The sequence below is a fragment of the Heliconius melpomene genome, chromosome 2 (genome assembly GCF_056956725.1).
Source record: "Heliconius melpomene rosina isolate 202511_hmr_F chromosome 2, ASM5695672v1, whole genome shotgun sequence".
Lineage (NCBI taxonomy): Eukaryota > Metazoa > Arthropoda > Insecta > Lepidoptera > Nymphalidae > Heliconius > Heliconius melpomene.
This window is the reverse complement of record NC_140390.1, coordinates 7,880,421-7,896,200: the sequence shown is the minus strand read 5'-3', so window position 1 is coordinate 7,896,200 and position 15,780 is coordinate 7,880,421. Positions and strand designations below refer to the sequence as shown.

The following is a 15,780-nucleotide window of genomic DNA, read 5'->3' as shown; positions in this document are numbered from 1 at the left end:
ATGAAGCGATATATACATTTTTTTAAGATTTTGGTGTTGTTCTATATATATAAAATCGAAAGGACACTCACTCATCACGAAATCTCAGAAACTACATGTGCTAGGAATCTGAAATTTTGTATAGGAGTTACTTATAGGACGTAGGTGCTCGCTAAGACGGGAATTTGCAATATTCGACTTCTAAGGGGTTGTTTTTGGGGTTGAAAATTGTATGAAACTTCGTTACTACAAATGCTAGGAGTCTCAAATTTTGCATAGACGTCACTAGGACGTAGTCATGGAGACAGAAATTAATAATAACATAGTTCACGCGGGTATAACCGCGAGCGGGCCGCTAGTATTTACATATAAATACAAAGTCATAAATTTTTGTCAAGGCCATCGTGGTTGTGGTGGCAGCCCACTCTCAGCCTAATTTTAGAAAAAGCATGTTGGGTGGCGAAACTTAACGCCGCGCTCTGAACAGAGCGAGGTGATGAGAGTAATGCCCACGTTAGCGATAGACGGACAAGTTTATACCTGTGTTTATACTGCCTTACATATTCATTGGGCCATACTGTGTAATCTCTCTCGATACTTACATGATGATATAGCAAAATATATTCCAAAAGAGTTATTTGTGGTAATACAGCATGTTCTATTTTAATCTTTCTTTTCAATATCTTAAGGGTGGTATTTCTCTAAATTAATTTGGTTAAACGGTCCATTCAATATACGCTGAGGCAGTTAGCTCTTGTCTTGCACTCACGTAAATAGATTGGAGTAATTTACCCGCTACACCTTTCGTAACCTGCTATAATATTAAATTGTCCCCTACTAATGTTTACCTTGACTTACGAGTATGTGTCAAGTCTTTGTTCTTTTTTTTTCTGCTTCACGCTGTATCCCGCACACAGCAGGATAGGCAGAGGGAACCTAGAGTTAAGACACATCGGTTCCCACTTTCTGCCGAATTCTGAAGGCATTGTGTTGAGTGGCTTTTTTGGAACGGCGCGCTTTGCCTCGACACCAGAGCGAAGAAATGGAAATATAAACGTAAATAAATATTTCACTTCCTCGGGTGGGGATCGAAACCACAACCGTCGCGTTACATTCACACCCTAGTAAATTTTAATTATTTAATATACTATTTTCATATACAAATTTCGAGCAAATAGTAAGATATAGTATTCTAAAAGCAAACAGAATAGGCTGAGCTGAAAGGCTCGAAGCTTGAGACTTGATCATTAAAGCGACGTACGCACTACCTGAGAGTGCCTGTCAAACGTACAACGTATATACTAAATATATATATAGAATATGTAGATTATTTATTTTACGTAAACCATGGCGTAGCAGCACAGTGGCTGACTGGGAACGTGCTGGTTGTAAGTTCGATTCCTACTCGGGCAAAGGAGTTGTTTTCATTCTCGCTCTAATATTTCGTTAAGACAAAGCGCGATGCTGGTAACTGCTTAACAAGAAATTTCTCTAAAATTAAATGGAAAGTGGAAAAAGGCCTGTCTTAACATTAGACTGTATGTGATGGCGAACATATTCCAAACTGATGCCTTTAACACATGTAAAATTACAGAATCTCTCGGCGTGTAGTTACTTGGGAAAAATATTGCAATTCTCGAAACGAAAATAGTCTTAGAAGAGAAAAAAGAAATATATAAGGAATTTTCATCAGCGTGTCTTAAATTTCATCAGCATGTCTTAAAATTATTTCAAATTGCTGATTCATATAAAACAATGTGAGGCAGTAAGTTGGGTCCTCCAAGGAGTAGCCGACCGTGATTTCCGCCTCATTAAAGATATAAAAGGGCTATATTAATCATTTCCAATTTCTTTTTGTATCGAGACCATTTATCATCGAGAAATAATTGGTTTCAGTTCTGTCGGCGACGTGGACGATGAGAAATCAAAAATGGTGATTGTCAGACAGCGTCAGTTTTGTGAAAAGTAAAGTGTAATAAGTCGTGGAGCAGGTGTACAAACGATTGTGGATTCGATTTCCACTCAGGCAAATTAAATTTTTAATAGTTTCGCTACTCATCACGCAATGCCTCCAGAATTCGGCGGAATGTGAACGACCGAAGTTTCTTAATGGGTACAGTTTGTTTTTACACTAGGTTCCTAGGTTCCCGGTGCCTACCCTGCTAGGTGCGGAATAAAGCGCGAAACCTAATGATGCATTTGAAGATGAATGTCTTAAGACGTGGTTCCCTTTAATTAACTTGTTTTATAAGAAATATGCGTGAAATTTAAAAATATATATTATTTATACATTTCAAGGTATTCATAAAGTAATAGTTACTCATCATAAAAATTCACCGCAACAATTTAAAAAAAATTATGAAATTTTCAATAAATTACCATAAACTAACTAATTGGAGTTTTTCAAAGGCACAACCCTTCTGAAGACCTGTAATAAGCGGAAAATGTACCAGCAAGTTCAAACTGAGCTCGACTGTACCTCGTTAGGCGCACAAAGAGACAAAAGGACAACATTTATCATTAGCGAGTTTCTTTATTTTGTATCGAATGGGTCATAAATCATTTTAAATTATATTTATATTCTAGCTACAATAGAGTTCGGCTTTTTCATTTTCATTGGCTTTTCTGTATACTTTCCTTTAATGATGATTGAAATGTTTAATACCTTAAAGCGTCTCTTTAAATTCCGCCTCTCGGAAAATGGCAAAAGTAGTGTCTTAACACTTTGATCTTTCTGCCTACCCTCTTTTATACGAGATACAGCGTGAGGTTAAAAAAAGAAAAAAGATTAATTTAAAAGCTTATTACGGATTATTAAGCGTGTTGAATGGCGGAGGACAACGCCGCGCTTTAAGGCGATTTTGAAAATATTTAACCCTAAAGGGATGAAATAGGGATAAAAAGTTTGTATAGAAAAATCGCCTACTTTTATAAAAAAACTAGCGGACCCGGACGCGGCTACGCCTGCTTGAAATATAAGAATATAATTTCTATAGAAATATAATTTCAATCTAGATCAAAATGACGCGGTAACGAACGCGGTCGCGTAGCGACGACGGTTGTTATTAACATGGCAGAATAAATTGCATGTCAAATTAGAAAGTATTTTAATATATTAGTATATATGTGTAATGTAATGTTATATAGCCTATAGCACTTCTGAAGAATGCAGCTTTCATACAAAACAAAAACATTGTAAATCGGACCAGTAGATCCAGAGATCTTAGCGTTCAAACAAACAAACTCTTCCGCTTTATTATATTAGTATAGATAGATAAATTCAGACTCTTAAAAATATTTCCTTGAACACTTGTTTCGCGGTTTTTTATAATTCACCCCCTAAATTGAAAATAATTTGATAAACATTATTAATAAATATTCGTATAGTTTAACCGTAGGGAAGTTACTTTCCCCTCCATTACTACATCGCGGTACGCTATATTGACTTATTCATGTTTGAACACGGAACGTGAAACGGAAATAAAATAATAGTTACTATGATAAGCACTCTTTGATAAATTAGTTTAATATAAATGTTTATTTTGTACTTCTAGCTTCATACTTTAGCAGGGTAGGTAAATGGTATAGGTTCATGGCTCCACCGGGAAACTATTTTCCGCAGAATTCTCGAGGCATTGCGTGTTGAATGGCGGAGGTGAACGCCGTGCTGTGCCTGATATTAAAAAATATTAATATACTTGCCAAGTTCTTTTTGCCTATCTTGCTAGGTGTGTGAATTGAAAAAACAATGTAAATTAAAACAAAATATCAGGTATCAATTTCATACTGTATTCCGCTCACAGCGGGGTAGACAGAGGAAACCGAGTCTCCTTTCCCCAATTTCCGTCATATTTTCGTGACGGAATTCCGGAATTTCGGCATTTAACGCCGAGCTGTACCTTACCTTGCCCTAATAATAATTCATTTTCGAGGAAACGAACCCACAACCGTCGCGTGTACACGCTTGTACCACTTCGCCTTCGGTCTCCTTACATTTATGTATAACTAGCGGCCCGCTCGCGGTTTCACCCGCGTGACTATAAGTAGCTCCTATGCAAAATTTGAGATTCCTAGCACTTATAGTTTCTGAGATTTCGTGATGAGTGAGTGACCTTTCGATTTTATATATATAGATAGATAAATACGATGTATTAATATATATCCAATTATATGCTGCTTTTAATAAAATAGCTGAGTTATGATTGTATAAACCGCGGATCTAACCGCACCGTGCAATATTGGAAACGTACGAGTATGAATGTTGGCACGATAATGAGAAGCCGATGCTGATTTGAAAATTTGTTTTGCCAAGCAATTTTATTCATCTGTTTTTTTTTATATTTAACTTTGAAAATAAAAGAAAATAAAAAAAAATGAAAATAAAAGAAAGAAAAAAAAATTAATATATCCATTTTTTCGCTTTAGTGTCGAGGCAAAGCGCGGCGTTGAGTTCTGCCACTCAGAAAGTGGAGAACGAAGTGTCTTAACACTAGGTTCTCTCTGCCTACCCTTATGAGTGTGGGATACATCGTGAAGCTGATAACAAAAAATAAAAAAAATGTATTCATAATCGTCGCTTCCTCCAATCCCACGACGCGACGACCTCAACTGACTATATAAATTATTGAATTAATAAATATGGACAAAATACTTACTTTTAATGAGCCAGAGAGAGTTTTAAGCATTTATTCATATAGAAATCGAATCTAAATTTAATTTAGACATAGGATACACTATCCACTGCACTAATAGAACTAGCCAGATATTCGACAACCCGACAACCCGACAACCAGATCCAATTAATGAGTACAAACAACGTTGCACGCGCAAACACGTTACACTCTAAAACCCGCTCTCTCAGCAGGTACTACTCAGTGAGTTGGAAAAGTAAACAGACAGACGGTTATTGTTCTACGATCGTACCTCGCTAATGAACTGGCTTAATATAACGTTTGGTTTACATATATATTTTATACTAGCGGACGCGCGCAGCTTCGCCTGCTTATTTGCACCCTTAGATGTGAATTCTTATAAACTACGAATTACGTGTACAATGAAATATTTTTAAGAGTGAATTTCAAATTTTATAAAAATTGGTGGCGATTCAAAGATTTTTCCATATATATTTTCAACCCCTTATTTGCATCTTTAGGGGATGAATTCTAAAAAAATCACGAAGGATGTATTAAATGAAATAATTTTAAGCTATTCATACTAACTTTCACCCCCTATTTTATCCCTTTTAGCGGGATACAGCGTGAAGAACAAATATTCGTAGTATATAACATTAAATAAATAAAAGTATTTTATATTCGAGCAAACAATTTTACACATAAAAGGAACAAAATAATTGACTCGTCTATTATAATAATAAAAATGTAATCTTACTTTTAATGTATAACTAACCATGCGTATAATTATATGCGAAGTCAAGCAAAAATAATGCCTACGTATATACGTGGTATTAGCTATAATAATAATTATTTTGGTAGAGATAATCAGTTAAATAATATTTACTTTTTTATTGTATAATTTTTTTTATCAGCTTCACTCTTTATCCCGCACACAGCAAGGTAGGCAGAGAGAACCACTTTTTTTTTCTTTTTTATGGAAAAAGGACAAGACGAGCGTTCGGGTCACCTGATGGTAATCACCGCCCACGACCCCGTGCAGCACCAGAGGAGCTACAGGTGCGTTGCCAGCCTTTGAGGTGGAGATAGACGTGCTTTTTGAAGGTACGCGACCTGGAAACACTGCCTCGTGCTAACACACTCTCTTCCCCTCCCCCCCTTCCCCACTTAATTTGATTTAATCTACTTAAAAAAAGAGATTAATCTAAAAGGCTTTTCTCCAATAGCAATACAAAGTGGACCGGACGTATCGAATGACTTAAACTGAACGAGCGTGAGACGCTAATGGATATCTTTTCTCGCTGTTTCCTATAATAGGATTACTGTAAGTACTAGTATTAATGTAAGTTATTTAATTATAGATGTTTTAATTAATTATTTATAAAAAAATCAGCTTCACGCTGTAACCAGCACACAGCAGGGTAGGCAGAGGGAACCTAGTGTTAAGACACTCCGTTCACCAGTTTCTGCCGAATTCTGGAGGCATTGTGTGTTGAGTGGCAGAGTCAACGTCGCGCTTTGCCTCGACACCAGGGCGAAGAAATGAAAATTTAGAATTTGAAATTTAGACTATTAAAAATATTTCACTGAACACGTATTTGGTAGTTTATTATAATTCCCCCTTAAACTGAAAATTATTTCATAAATGTACGTAAAATATTTATTACGTACATTTATGAATATAGTTCAAGCGGGCGAAGCCGTGACGGTCCGCTAATTTTATATAAGACTGCTACTGGGGTATCCTTGTGTATTTTATATTATAGAACGCAATACAAAATTTGGCAACTTGCTAGCACTGTAAAATTGAAAATCCAGTGTGATTTTAGACACGGGCTTTGTTTACCCTCTCCCTATTTGTGTTTAAAATAGGGGATTACACGCGCTCATACAGCTTCATCAATATGTATACTGTATTACAGCTGTGACAGCAATAACACCGGCTTCCATATCGGCTTATGTGTGAAAAGTTATTTATAAATGAATTAATTATCCATATTTATGGATTTTCGATTTAATTTAATTTTAAATAGTAAGTTTAAAGGATACCTGGTATCTTTGGCGTAGATTAAAAAGTCTTTAATTTGGTGTTGAGGTAAAGCGCGGCGTTGAGTTACTTCCAGAATTCAGCGGAAAGTGGAGAGCGGAGTGTCTTAACACTAGGCTCCCTCCGCCTATCCTGTTACATACGGGATACAGCGTGAAGCTGAAAAAAAATATATTATTGCTTGGCTATAAAATATTTAAAAAAATTCTATTGGATATTTTATTATCTTGGAATTCGTAGTAAAATTTATGAATAAAAAATATATAAAATTGAAGATTGATGGTAGCGTGTGGCGCTCTGTTCTTTCACGCTACCCCGCTGAGGCTAAAGCGTGAAGCTATAAAAATGTACTTACTAAATACATTTTTATAGCAAATACGCGTACTTTTTTGCTACACTATAAAATAGAATAAAGAGAGAGAGCCTGCTCTCAATCAGTCTTTTAAAAGGATGAAAATAGAAAATAGAAAATCAAATTTAAAACGTCCGGTCAAAAACCGTGAACAAAGACCTCCATTAAGCCCGGCACGAATCCTGCATCCTGCATTTCATCGACACGTCTAAACAGATTTGGAGTTTCTCTCATGCCTCAGTTGAATCTATTGGAGATGTAATCCGATATAAGACTGGTTTTCGTTATATATAGTTGGTATATAGTTGCTTCTATTCCAGCGTATTTTGGGGACATTGCATTGTGAGTAGCGGAATTTAACGCCGCGCTGTGCTTTGATACCGGCGCCGAGAAATAAAATTTTAAATATTTTATTTTCTCGAATGAGAATCGAAGCCGCTACCTGTCGTCTTTACTGTGCTTGTGCTCTTGCAACACAACTTTTAAAAATAAAAAAAATTGAGATCATTAATATTAAAGTTTTTTTATGTAACTTTACGTCGTATCCTTCGTATATCATAGCAGCAGTTTAGCATCACGTGGGTATTTTGGAATACGCCACATAAGAAGATAGGTAGAGGGAAATTTGAGAACCTTCTGTAAAGACACTTCGTTCCCATTAAAACACCTCCGTTCCCTACTCGTCGCCGAATTTACATGAAACTAAAATATCACAATAAATAGACTATAGACATTAACGAAAATCCCCAAACACTGGCCAAATCCCGTACAGTGCTCTCATCGACGCGTCTAAACAGATTTGTATCTCCAGCCATGCTTCACTGGAATCGATCGGGGCTGTAATCCGCAATCAGCCCCCGAAACTGTCGGACACAGCGAGATTGAAATTTCACTCATTTTAGACGCAGCTTTTGTTTACCAACCTATTTGGGTATCAAATAAAGGAGTTTTGATGGTTCACCTATATCTCGTCGAATTTGGTATTAACTGATGCGTTCATTTTAAATGGTTAAGCTGATTGGTTCATTTATATGGATGTAAATATATTGTTTTCATTCCGATCGTAGAGCAGGGGGACGGAGTGTTTTAGCACTAGGTTCCCTCTGCCTACCCTGCTTTATTGTACCTATACACCATGTTTATCTGTATTATATCTAATTACAATGTTCAATTGTATTTTCTGTATTTTTAGGATAAAAAAGGAAATCCCATTATACTGTCATTTCGTATTTTTGTTAATTTTCTTTTATGCAAAGATAGAACATGTCAGAATGAACGATTCTTGAAAAGATTCCATAAAATGCAAATATATTGAAACTTAAAATGTATGTGTAATTTAATAGTCCGTACAAAGAATCCATTGATTGACTAAATTGGCATTGATTGATATGGGTTACATTTATTTTACTAAGCATACGCTTATACAACCTTTTAGTATATTTATACCCAGCTTCTATTCAACTAAAATAACCGACATTTTAGTTTTTTTTACTAAAGCTATGAGAGTCTTTATGTAGTGTTAAGCAAGAAATAATTTTAAAAATATACATTTTACTAAGAAAAAGTAATAAGTTCATAATATTTGAAGTCTTACTACGATTGACAATTTTGAGGTACTTTTAAGAAATGTATTTAAGTCAAGAGAAAATAAATAATATTTTTCTTTATTGTTGTTATTGTTTTTTGTCTATTAGACGTTCCGAATGTCGTGCCAGTCCAGCACTAATTTAGTTTATAATAAAATGTAGTATTAAATCTTTTAAAGTATTAAATTTTTTTTCAAACTATTTACTTCTTAAATTTATTGTCAAATTTTGACAGATGTCTTATAGTAAGAAAATATGGCAAAAAGCACAGAAGACTGTACCAAATCTTCAGAAGACCATGACAAAAGACAAAGCAGGAGTCGGTCTTCTCACGTTCCCTTACACTTTACGGTCCACAAAGCCGGATGCCATATCGAGAGCTGCTGTGGAGTTTGCAACTTGTTTCCTGGAGTACTCTTGATTGCCTTCGCCCAAGTACTGGTGGGATCTGTTCTTTTGACGTTGGTCCTAACGCATGGCAAACTGTATGATGATATTCATCTGACATCTAATTCACAGTGTAAGAATTGTTTAAATTTATTATATAGAAGAGAAGAAGAAAAGGAAGCCTGCTGTTAAAACTTTGCTCCCCCACTTTTCGCGGAATTCATGAGATATTGCGTATAATCCGTATTAAATAAGACAGAAAACGTTTGTAATTATTGCTTCTTTGTTTGTGTTCGCTGCTCAAGTCATTTGATTGTTACAGATATATTTAATCGATTTTTTTAATTTTAAGTAATAGGTCATTAGAAAAAACACGTTTATGAAAAACTGTGATACCGTTATAACGATGTAAGGACGTGTTGAATGTCGAGCAATTTGTAGGTCTTCCTCATCGTTGCATCGGAACTGATAAACTGTGTCACTAGCTTCTCTGCCCTAAATATGAAAATATTTAAATAAAAAAAATATATTTATTTTTAGAGATACCCTAAAAAATATTAATATAATTCACGTATGAGGCCGTTCTGGCGCACACGATGTGTAACAGTAGCACTACAATTGTGGGTTTTTTCTCCACTTTCCCCACTTCTTGCCGAATTTTTGAGGCATTATGAGTTGAGTGGCGGAACTTAACACCGCGCTTTTTATTAAATATTTCAATCTTCCGAGTTGACCCACAACCAACGCATTAACGCCTCTATCCTACGATGGCCTCAATTATATTTATTTATTTTTAAATTGTTAATTTTCAGTTATGAGCATGGCTTCTGGTGCGGTGCTAAGCGGGGTGGCTGGTGCAGGAGTCTTGCTGATCATTGTTGCTCTTACTGAAAATTGTAGAGCCATGTTGGTATGTTATTCATTTCAATTAACACGGTTGAACCAAAAAAAGTTTATTTTTTGGTTCAATTATATTTATTACTGCGATTTAAGAAAAAAATGAGGGATTAAAACTTCTGGTAATTTATGTCACGGTCACGTTCCACCTAACTTTTAGGAGTCCCCTTTAAACTTCACATTAACATTTGCCTCCTTCTCTTTAAACTATTAAATTTATACTTAACTAAAAAAAATGTTAAATAATTATAATTTAATATTTCTAGGTTTATCTATTGGTGGCGATATTTGTATGGGTGGCCATAATGTCTCTGGCTCTCACCAAAATTGGCAGAGCCTGCACTCGCTTTAAAGATGGTATGAGTTACAATACTATTAAATTAATCTAATTTGGTGAAATATTAAAGTAAATTAGATATTTGTCAGTTTTCACTAAATTAAATCAAGTCAAGTTTTCTTTTCTGCAAAATTCCTACAAATAACTATTATCTATATATATAAAAGGACTTGTCCTCACTGACTGAGGTAAGACGCGCACACAGCCGTAACCGCTGATGGTAGAAACGTAAAATTTGGACAGATGTTTACTATTATAATCTGGACATCCACTAAGAAGGGATTTTGAAAAATTTTAACCCTAAAGGGGTGAAATAAGGGTTGAAAGTTTGTATGGAAAAATCTTTAAAACGATGGAGACCATTATAAAATTTGAAATGTAGACTCTTACAAATATTTAATTGAACACGTCTTTCTTGGTTTTCTAGAATTCTCCCCCTAAGGGTGCAAATAAGGGGTTGAAAGTTTGTATGGAAAAATCTTTAAACCGCCACCGATTTTTATAAAATTTGAAATTTAGCCTCTTAAAAATATTTCATTGAACACATGTTTCATGGGTTATTAGAAATCACCCTTAAATACGCAAGCGAAGCTGCGCGCGTCCGCTAGTTATATTATATAATTATCTGTATTGATTGTTGCTATAAGAACACGAAAATTAAATTAGTAAATAAATAATTTAGTTCAAGCGGGCGAAGCCGCAAGCGGATCGCTAGTTTGTAATATAAGCATCATTGAATAAATATTTTGTCAAAACAACGGAACTTTTTGATTGTCAATTCACAAAAGGCTTCAAAAAGTGAAAACGTCGAGTGGGGACGGGCTTAATTCAATTTAGTTCACAAAAAATCTTAATAAAATAGTATACGAGTATGGTATGTATTAAAAATACAAACTATAAAATTGATTGTGAAATGGAAGTAATTCCTCATATAAATATTTGTGTAATCACAGTTTTAAATTGCACTCGATTTTATTGCTTTGTTTGCGAGTTATTAAAACTGGTAGTGTCTTTGTTAAATGTATGGATGTATAAATGATAAAATGGGTTAAGGTTTGGTCCAGGATGATGTTTATATTAAAAATGTAAATGCCAGTCGTGGCACAGGGTAAGCAGGTTATGAGTTCGATTCTCACTTGAGGAAATGAAATATGTTATATTTTCATTCCTTCACTCTTAATAATAATAATAATAATACTCTTTATTGTACACCCATAAGGAAAATAACAATAAAAATAGACAACAACAAAAAAAAAAAAAAAAAAACGGAAATGTACAAGAGGCGACCTTATCGCTAAACAGCGATCTCTTCCAGGCAACCTTAAGGCATAGGATAAAAAAAAAAGGGAGGAAAAGGGTTGAGGTGTAAACAATAATTATAATAAATTTATAAAGCAAACAGCATACATATATTAAATATAAACAATTATAAATACCTAATTAAACGTACACATTACACATATACACTTACATACATAAATATATACATACATACATACATACATACATACATACATACCTACATACGTTTTCATATTTTATAAGTATAGGTGGCAATACAAAAAGGCAGTTTAGAGGGCATGGTAGTGTAGTTTTAGGAGTCGTTTAAATGTTTTCACTCTTGTGTGGAAGCAAAGAATTCTGACACTAAACACGCAATGCCTTCAGAATTTGGCGAAAAGTGAGGAACAGAAGTGTCTTAATGGAAACACTTTCATCTGCCTAATCTGTATCCTGTATAAAATGCTACCTAAATTTTTTTTAAATTTTGTCTAGCTCCTAAAATCAAAGATGAGCAACACAGGCTGGCCAATCTTGCGTGTGTTAGCGGTCTTCTAACATTTTTTGGAGCTGGTAAGGTTATATTATAGTTAAACATTTTTTTTTATTTACAGCTTCATGCCTTAACCCACAAATTCAAATTCAAATTCAAATTCAAAATATTCTTTATTAAAATAAACTATTAAAAGCACTTTTGAATCGTCGAATGTACATGTCAACAAAAAGCTACCACCGGCTCGGAAGGCAGTTCTGCTGAGGAGAGCCGTCAAGAAACTCAACAGTTGCTCTTTTCAAAGTCAATGGTATATTTTACTATTACATTAGCTGGCAGCTATCCTGTCTAACACATGTAGAAGGATAGAAAGAGGGAATCCTGTAACCCAGTAAATATCTGCCAATGGGTGTTATAGAATTATATAAATATTTTCTAATAATGATCTTTTATTTCTGAGTGACTGACACACATGGCACAGTCAAGACGACTGGACGTCAAAAGAACTAAATTCAGCATTCAGGTTCCTAGGGAAGTATTAAGAGAAATTTAATAAAAGCAATATTACGCAAACGAAGTTGTAGGCACCAATTTGGTATATGCTATTTCAAACTCAACCGCGGGTACTCGCACACGCAAATAGATGCTTTATACGTCCCTTTGAGCTTGCAGTATGCATTTGTATGAAAAGTTCATTAATAGATTGAAAATGATTGAGATCAGATCGCCATGCATTAACTAATTAATGTATTCATTCCATCAATGGATTCCATCGATGCAGATATTATTGGAGTTGATATGGTAATGCTTGTATGCATTACTCCTCTATATGTTTAAAAGTGTTTTTCTTAATAAAATTGGGGCCAGTTGTGGCGCAGGTGCAAAAAGTGTGATTGTAAATGCGACAGGTTGCTTGGTGGATTCCTACTCGAGGGAATGAAATATCTAATTCAATTTATATTTATACATTTCTTCGCTCTGGTGTCGAGGCAAAAGCGGCGGTTAGTTCTGCCACTCAACACGCGATGCCCCCAGAATTCGGCAGAAAGTGGGGAACGGTATCTTTACACTAGGTTTCCTCTACCTACCCAGCTGTCTGCGGTATTCAGCGTGAAGCTGATTTGATTTTGATTTTATGAATATTGTATGAATATTCCAGATAAAAAAAAACATATTTTTCGACGAATTTTAATTATACTCTCGAATTTCGTTGAATTCAAATACATTAAAAATATGTTTTTTATTTTTATGTTGAATTCCACATGCTTATACCAGGGGGGTAGGCCGATTTTCGTTTTAAGACAATTCTTTACCCTGGCTGCGGCAAATTTTCACCGTTTTGTCATTTTTTCTTTTGGCATTTTGTCGAAAAAAATTGTACAATTCGTTTCCCCGAAAAAGAATCGAGTCCACAACCGTCGCGTTTATTGCACTATTGGCGCTGCGTCACGACCGTTTATTAAATATTAAAATTTAGGGTAATATGTTATTTTTTTCTCCTAGTCTGGTTGAAAAAAGGGCGAGACATGCTGATATCTATAAGTTTTAGCTAGTTACAACCTCCCTTCTTCTTCTCGATATATACAAATACATTTTGATTCGTATTGGGACGGCTTTTATCTTTATATCTTCTATTCATCTTGCAATCAAATGTCTGCCTTTTAACGTCAAATGAACCGTGAAATGTCAACTTATGTCATGTTTAAGATGTAAAGAGCATTGTCTTTGTCAATGTCAACGTAAGTCGAAAAGTGAATGAATTAGAATATTAATGTTATAAGTTATTTGGGCCAGGCGTGGCGCAGGGGCTCGAGCGTGTGATTGGGAATGTGATAGGTTGGGGGTTCGATTTCCAATCGAGGAGTGGAAATATTCGGTATTTACATTTTTGTTGCTCTATAATAAACCGAATAATGTATAAAAATATTTTATAATAGAGATAATCATGTTCAGTTTAAATTTCATAAAGATTTATCTTCAATAGATACTGAGAAAATATGTTTTGATGTTAGGGGTTGCTACCCCCATAACCCCCTTAGGCTTTGCTATAGCAACCCCTAACGTCAAAATCGTAAGTTTTAAAGACAAAAAAACTATTTTGTCGCTATTTCGGATAAAAATCAATATAATTATGTTCAAAACAATTGAGTAGAAGTCTGTGCATGCAGTGTCTGTCAGTCAGTCGGCAATGGTAGAATTTTATTATTGTTAATTTTATTAGTATGGTGATTTTGTATTACTTAATACGAGTATACGAGTATATACGAGCAATATTTTTTAAAACTTAATACGAGTAAATAATAATGAAAGATCTTCGTGGCGCAAAGGTTCATGCGTGTGACTGTAAACGCAACGGTTATGGGTTCAATTCTCACTCGGGGGAATGTGTTTTTACATATTAATATTGTAATTTTGAGAAAGGGAATTTAGCGTTGAGAACTGAAAGTCTCAACGCTAAGTTCCCTTTGTTTACCCTGAAAATAAATAAACATGCAAAATAATAATATATAATCTTAAATCTAAATTATTATTTCAGTTCTGTACTTCTTCTCGTTCGTCGTAGTGTTCAGTTTCTACCACTTCCGCTACGTCCGGCGTGCCATATTGCTGCACGAAGCCGAGTGTGATTAATAACGTGCATTTGAAATTTTATGAATATATAGAGTTTTTGTATATATATCTTGTTTTATTATATTCAATAAATATTATATATTTTCTGTTTTAGTTTCACGCTGTGCATCCCGCATATAGCGGGATAGGCAGAGGGGAAACCTAATTTTAATACATTCTTTCCCGCTCTATTGTGTGTTGAGAGTGATGGAACTTAATTTCAGGCTTTGCCTTGTTACCAGAGAGAGGAAATGAAAATAATTCATTCCACCGAGTGGGAATCGAACCCACAAACATGGCGTTTGCAATTCTTATAAAGTCGAATTTTATTGTATTAAAATTCTGTAAGCTTCAACTGTGCATGTAGGCAGAGGCTCTTTCCTTTTTATTTGACACAGGTATAAAAGACCTTTTTCATTTCCTTAGTGCAATAGTTTACGTTATTTTTTTAAAAAGATTTTTTTCATTTTTTTTATGAAAGCTGATTTGAACCTAAGAACATAATAAACAGATGAGTCCACTGTACCACTGTATACTAATAGTTATATATTAGAAATATTTCATGTAAGGGAAATAATGGTTTTCCTTATCAAAGGGGAATAAAACGTCACAAAACTTTATTGTGTGATTTATTTTAGACGAAGCCTGTACAGTGTGTGACCGAAGGAAAATGTTATTTATGTTCTTGGAGCATTGTTGAACTATTTGTATTAGATGTATTATATTAATAATGGCAGGGAAGGCAGAGGGAACCTAGTGTTACGACACTCTGTTCCCGACTTTCTGGTCAATTTTTGGATGCAATGCGTGTTGAGTGGTGGAACTCCAAGAAAGTATAAATTAATAATAGTTCATTCCCTCTAGAGGGATCGAACCTACTACGACCGCGTCGCCTTACAATTAATATTAATAGTATAATATTAGTATTTAGTATGCCATCGTAGCACAGTGGCTGCGTCTGGCTGTACACAGAATGGTTATGGGTTCGATTCTTACTCATGGGAATCGATTATTTTTTCCCATTTTGATATAGACAAAAGCTATTGATAAAATAAAAGGCGGAAAGTGGATAATGGAGCTTTCTGTTTTTTTTCACTATGTGGGATTAAAGTGAAGTTTCAGTTCATTTATTATAGTTTATTAAAATATTAATTATGAATATATAAACATATTTTATTTA

The 15,780-nt window shown here is 34.7% G+C and overlaps 1 protein-coding gene across 1 annotated transcript; it reads left to right on the top strand.

The window, feature by feature from the left end:
- The first annotated feature begins 8,836 nt into the window (after positions 1–8,836).
- LOC146540703 (uncharacterized) lies at positions 8,837–14,653 on the top strand. The gene is made up of 5 exons (XM_085206158.1): positions 8,837–9,115; positions 9,795–9,892; positions 10,146–10,236; positions 11,993–12,070; positions 14,527–14,653. Exons 1-5 carry the CDS (start codon positions 8,851–8,853, stop codon positions 14,619–14,621), a joined length of 627 nt encoding a protein of 208 aa, XP_085062284.1. The 5' UTR covers positions 8,837–8,850; the 3' UTR covers positions 14,622–14,653.
- The last annotated feature ends 1,127 nt before the right edge of the window (positions 14,654–15,780 follow it).

Excerpts from the sequence above, each read along its gene's own strand:
- LOC146540703 (XM_085206158.1), top strand. The coding sequence starts at position 8,851 with ATGGCAAAAAGCACAGAAGACTGTACCAAATCTTCAGAAGACCATGAC. Across the intron at positions 9,116-9,794 it reads TCTGACATCTAATTCACAGT|TTATGAGCATGGCTTCTGGT; the intron begins GTAAGAATTGTT and ends GTTAATTTTCAG. Across the intron at positions 9,893-10,145 it reads AAAATTGTAGAGCCATGTTG|GTTTATCTATTGGTGGCGAT; the intron begins GTATGTTATTCA and ends TAATATTTCTAG.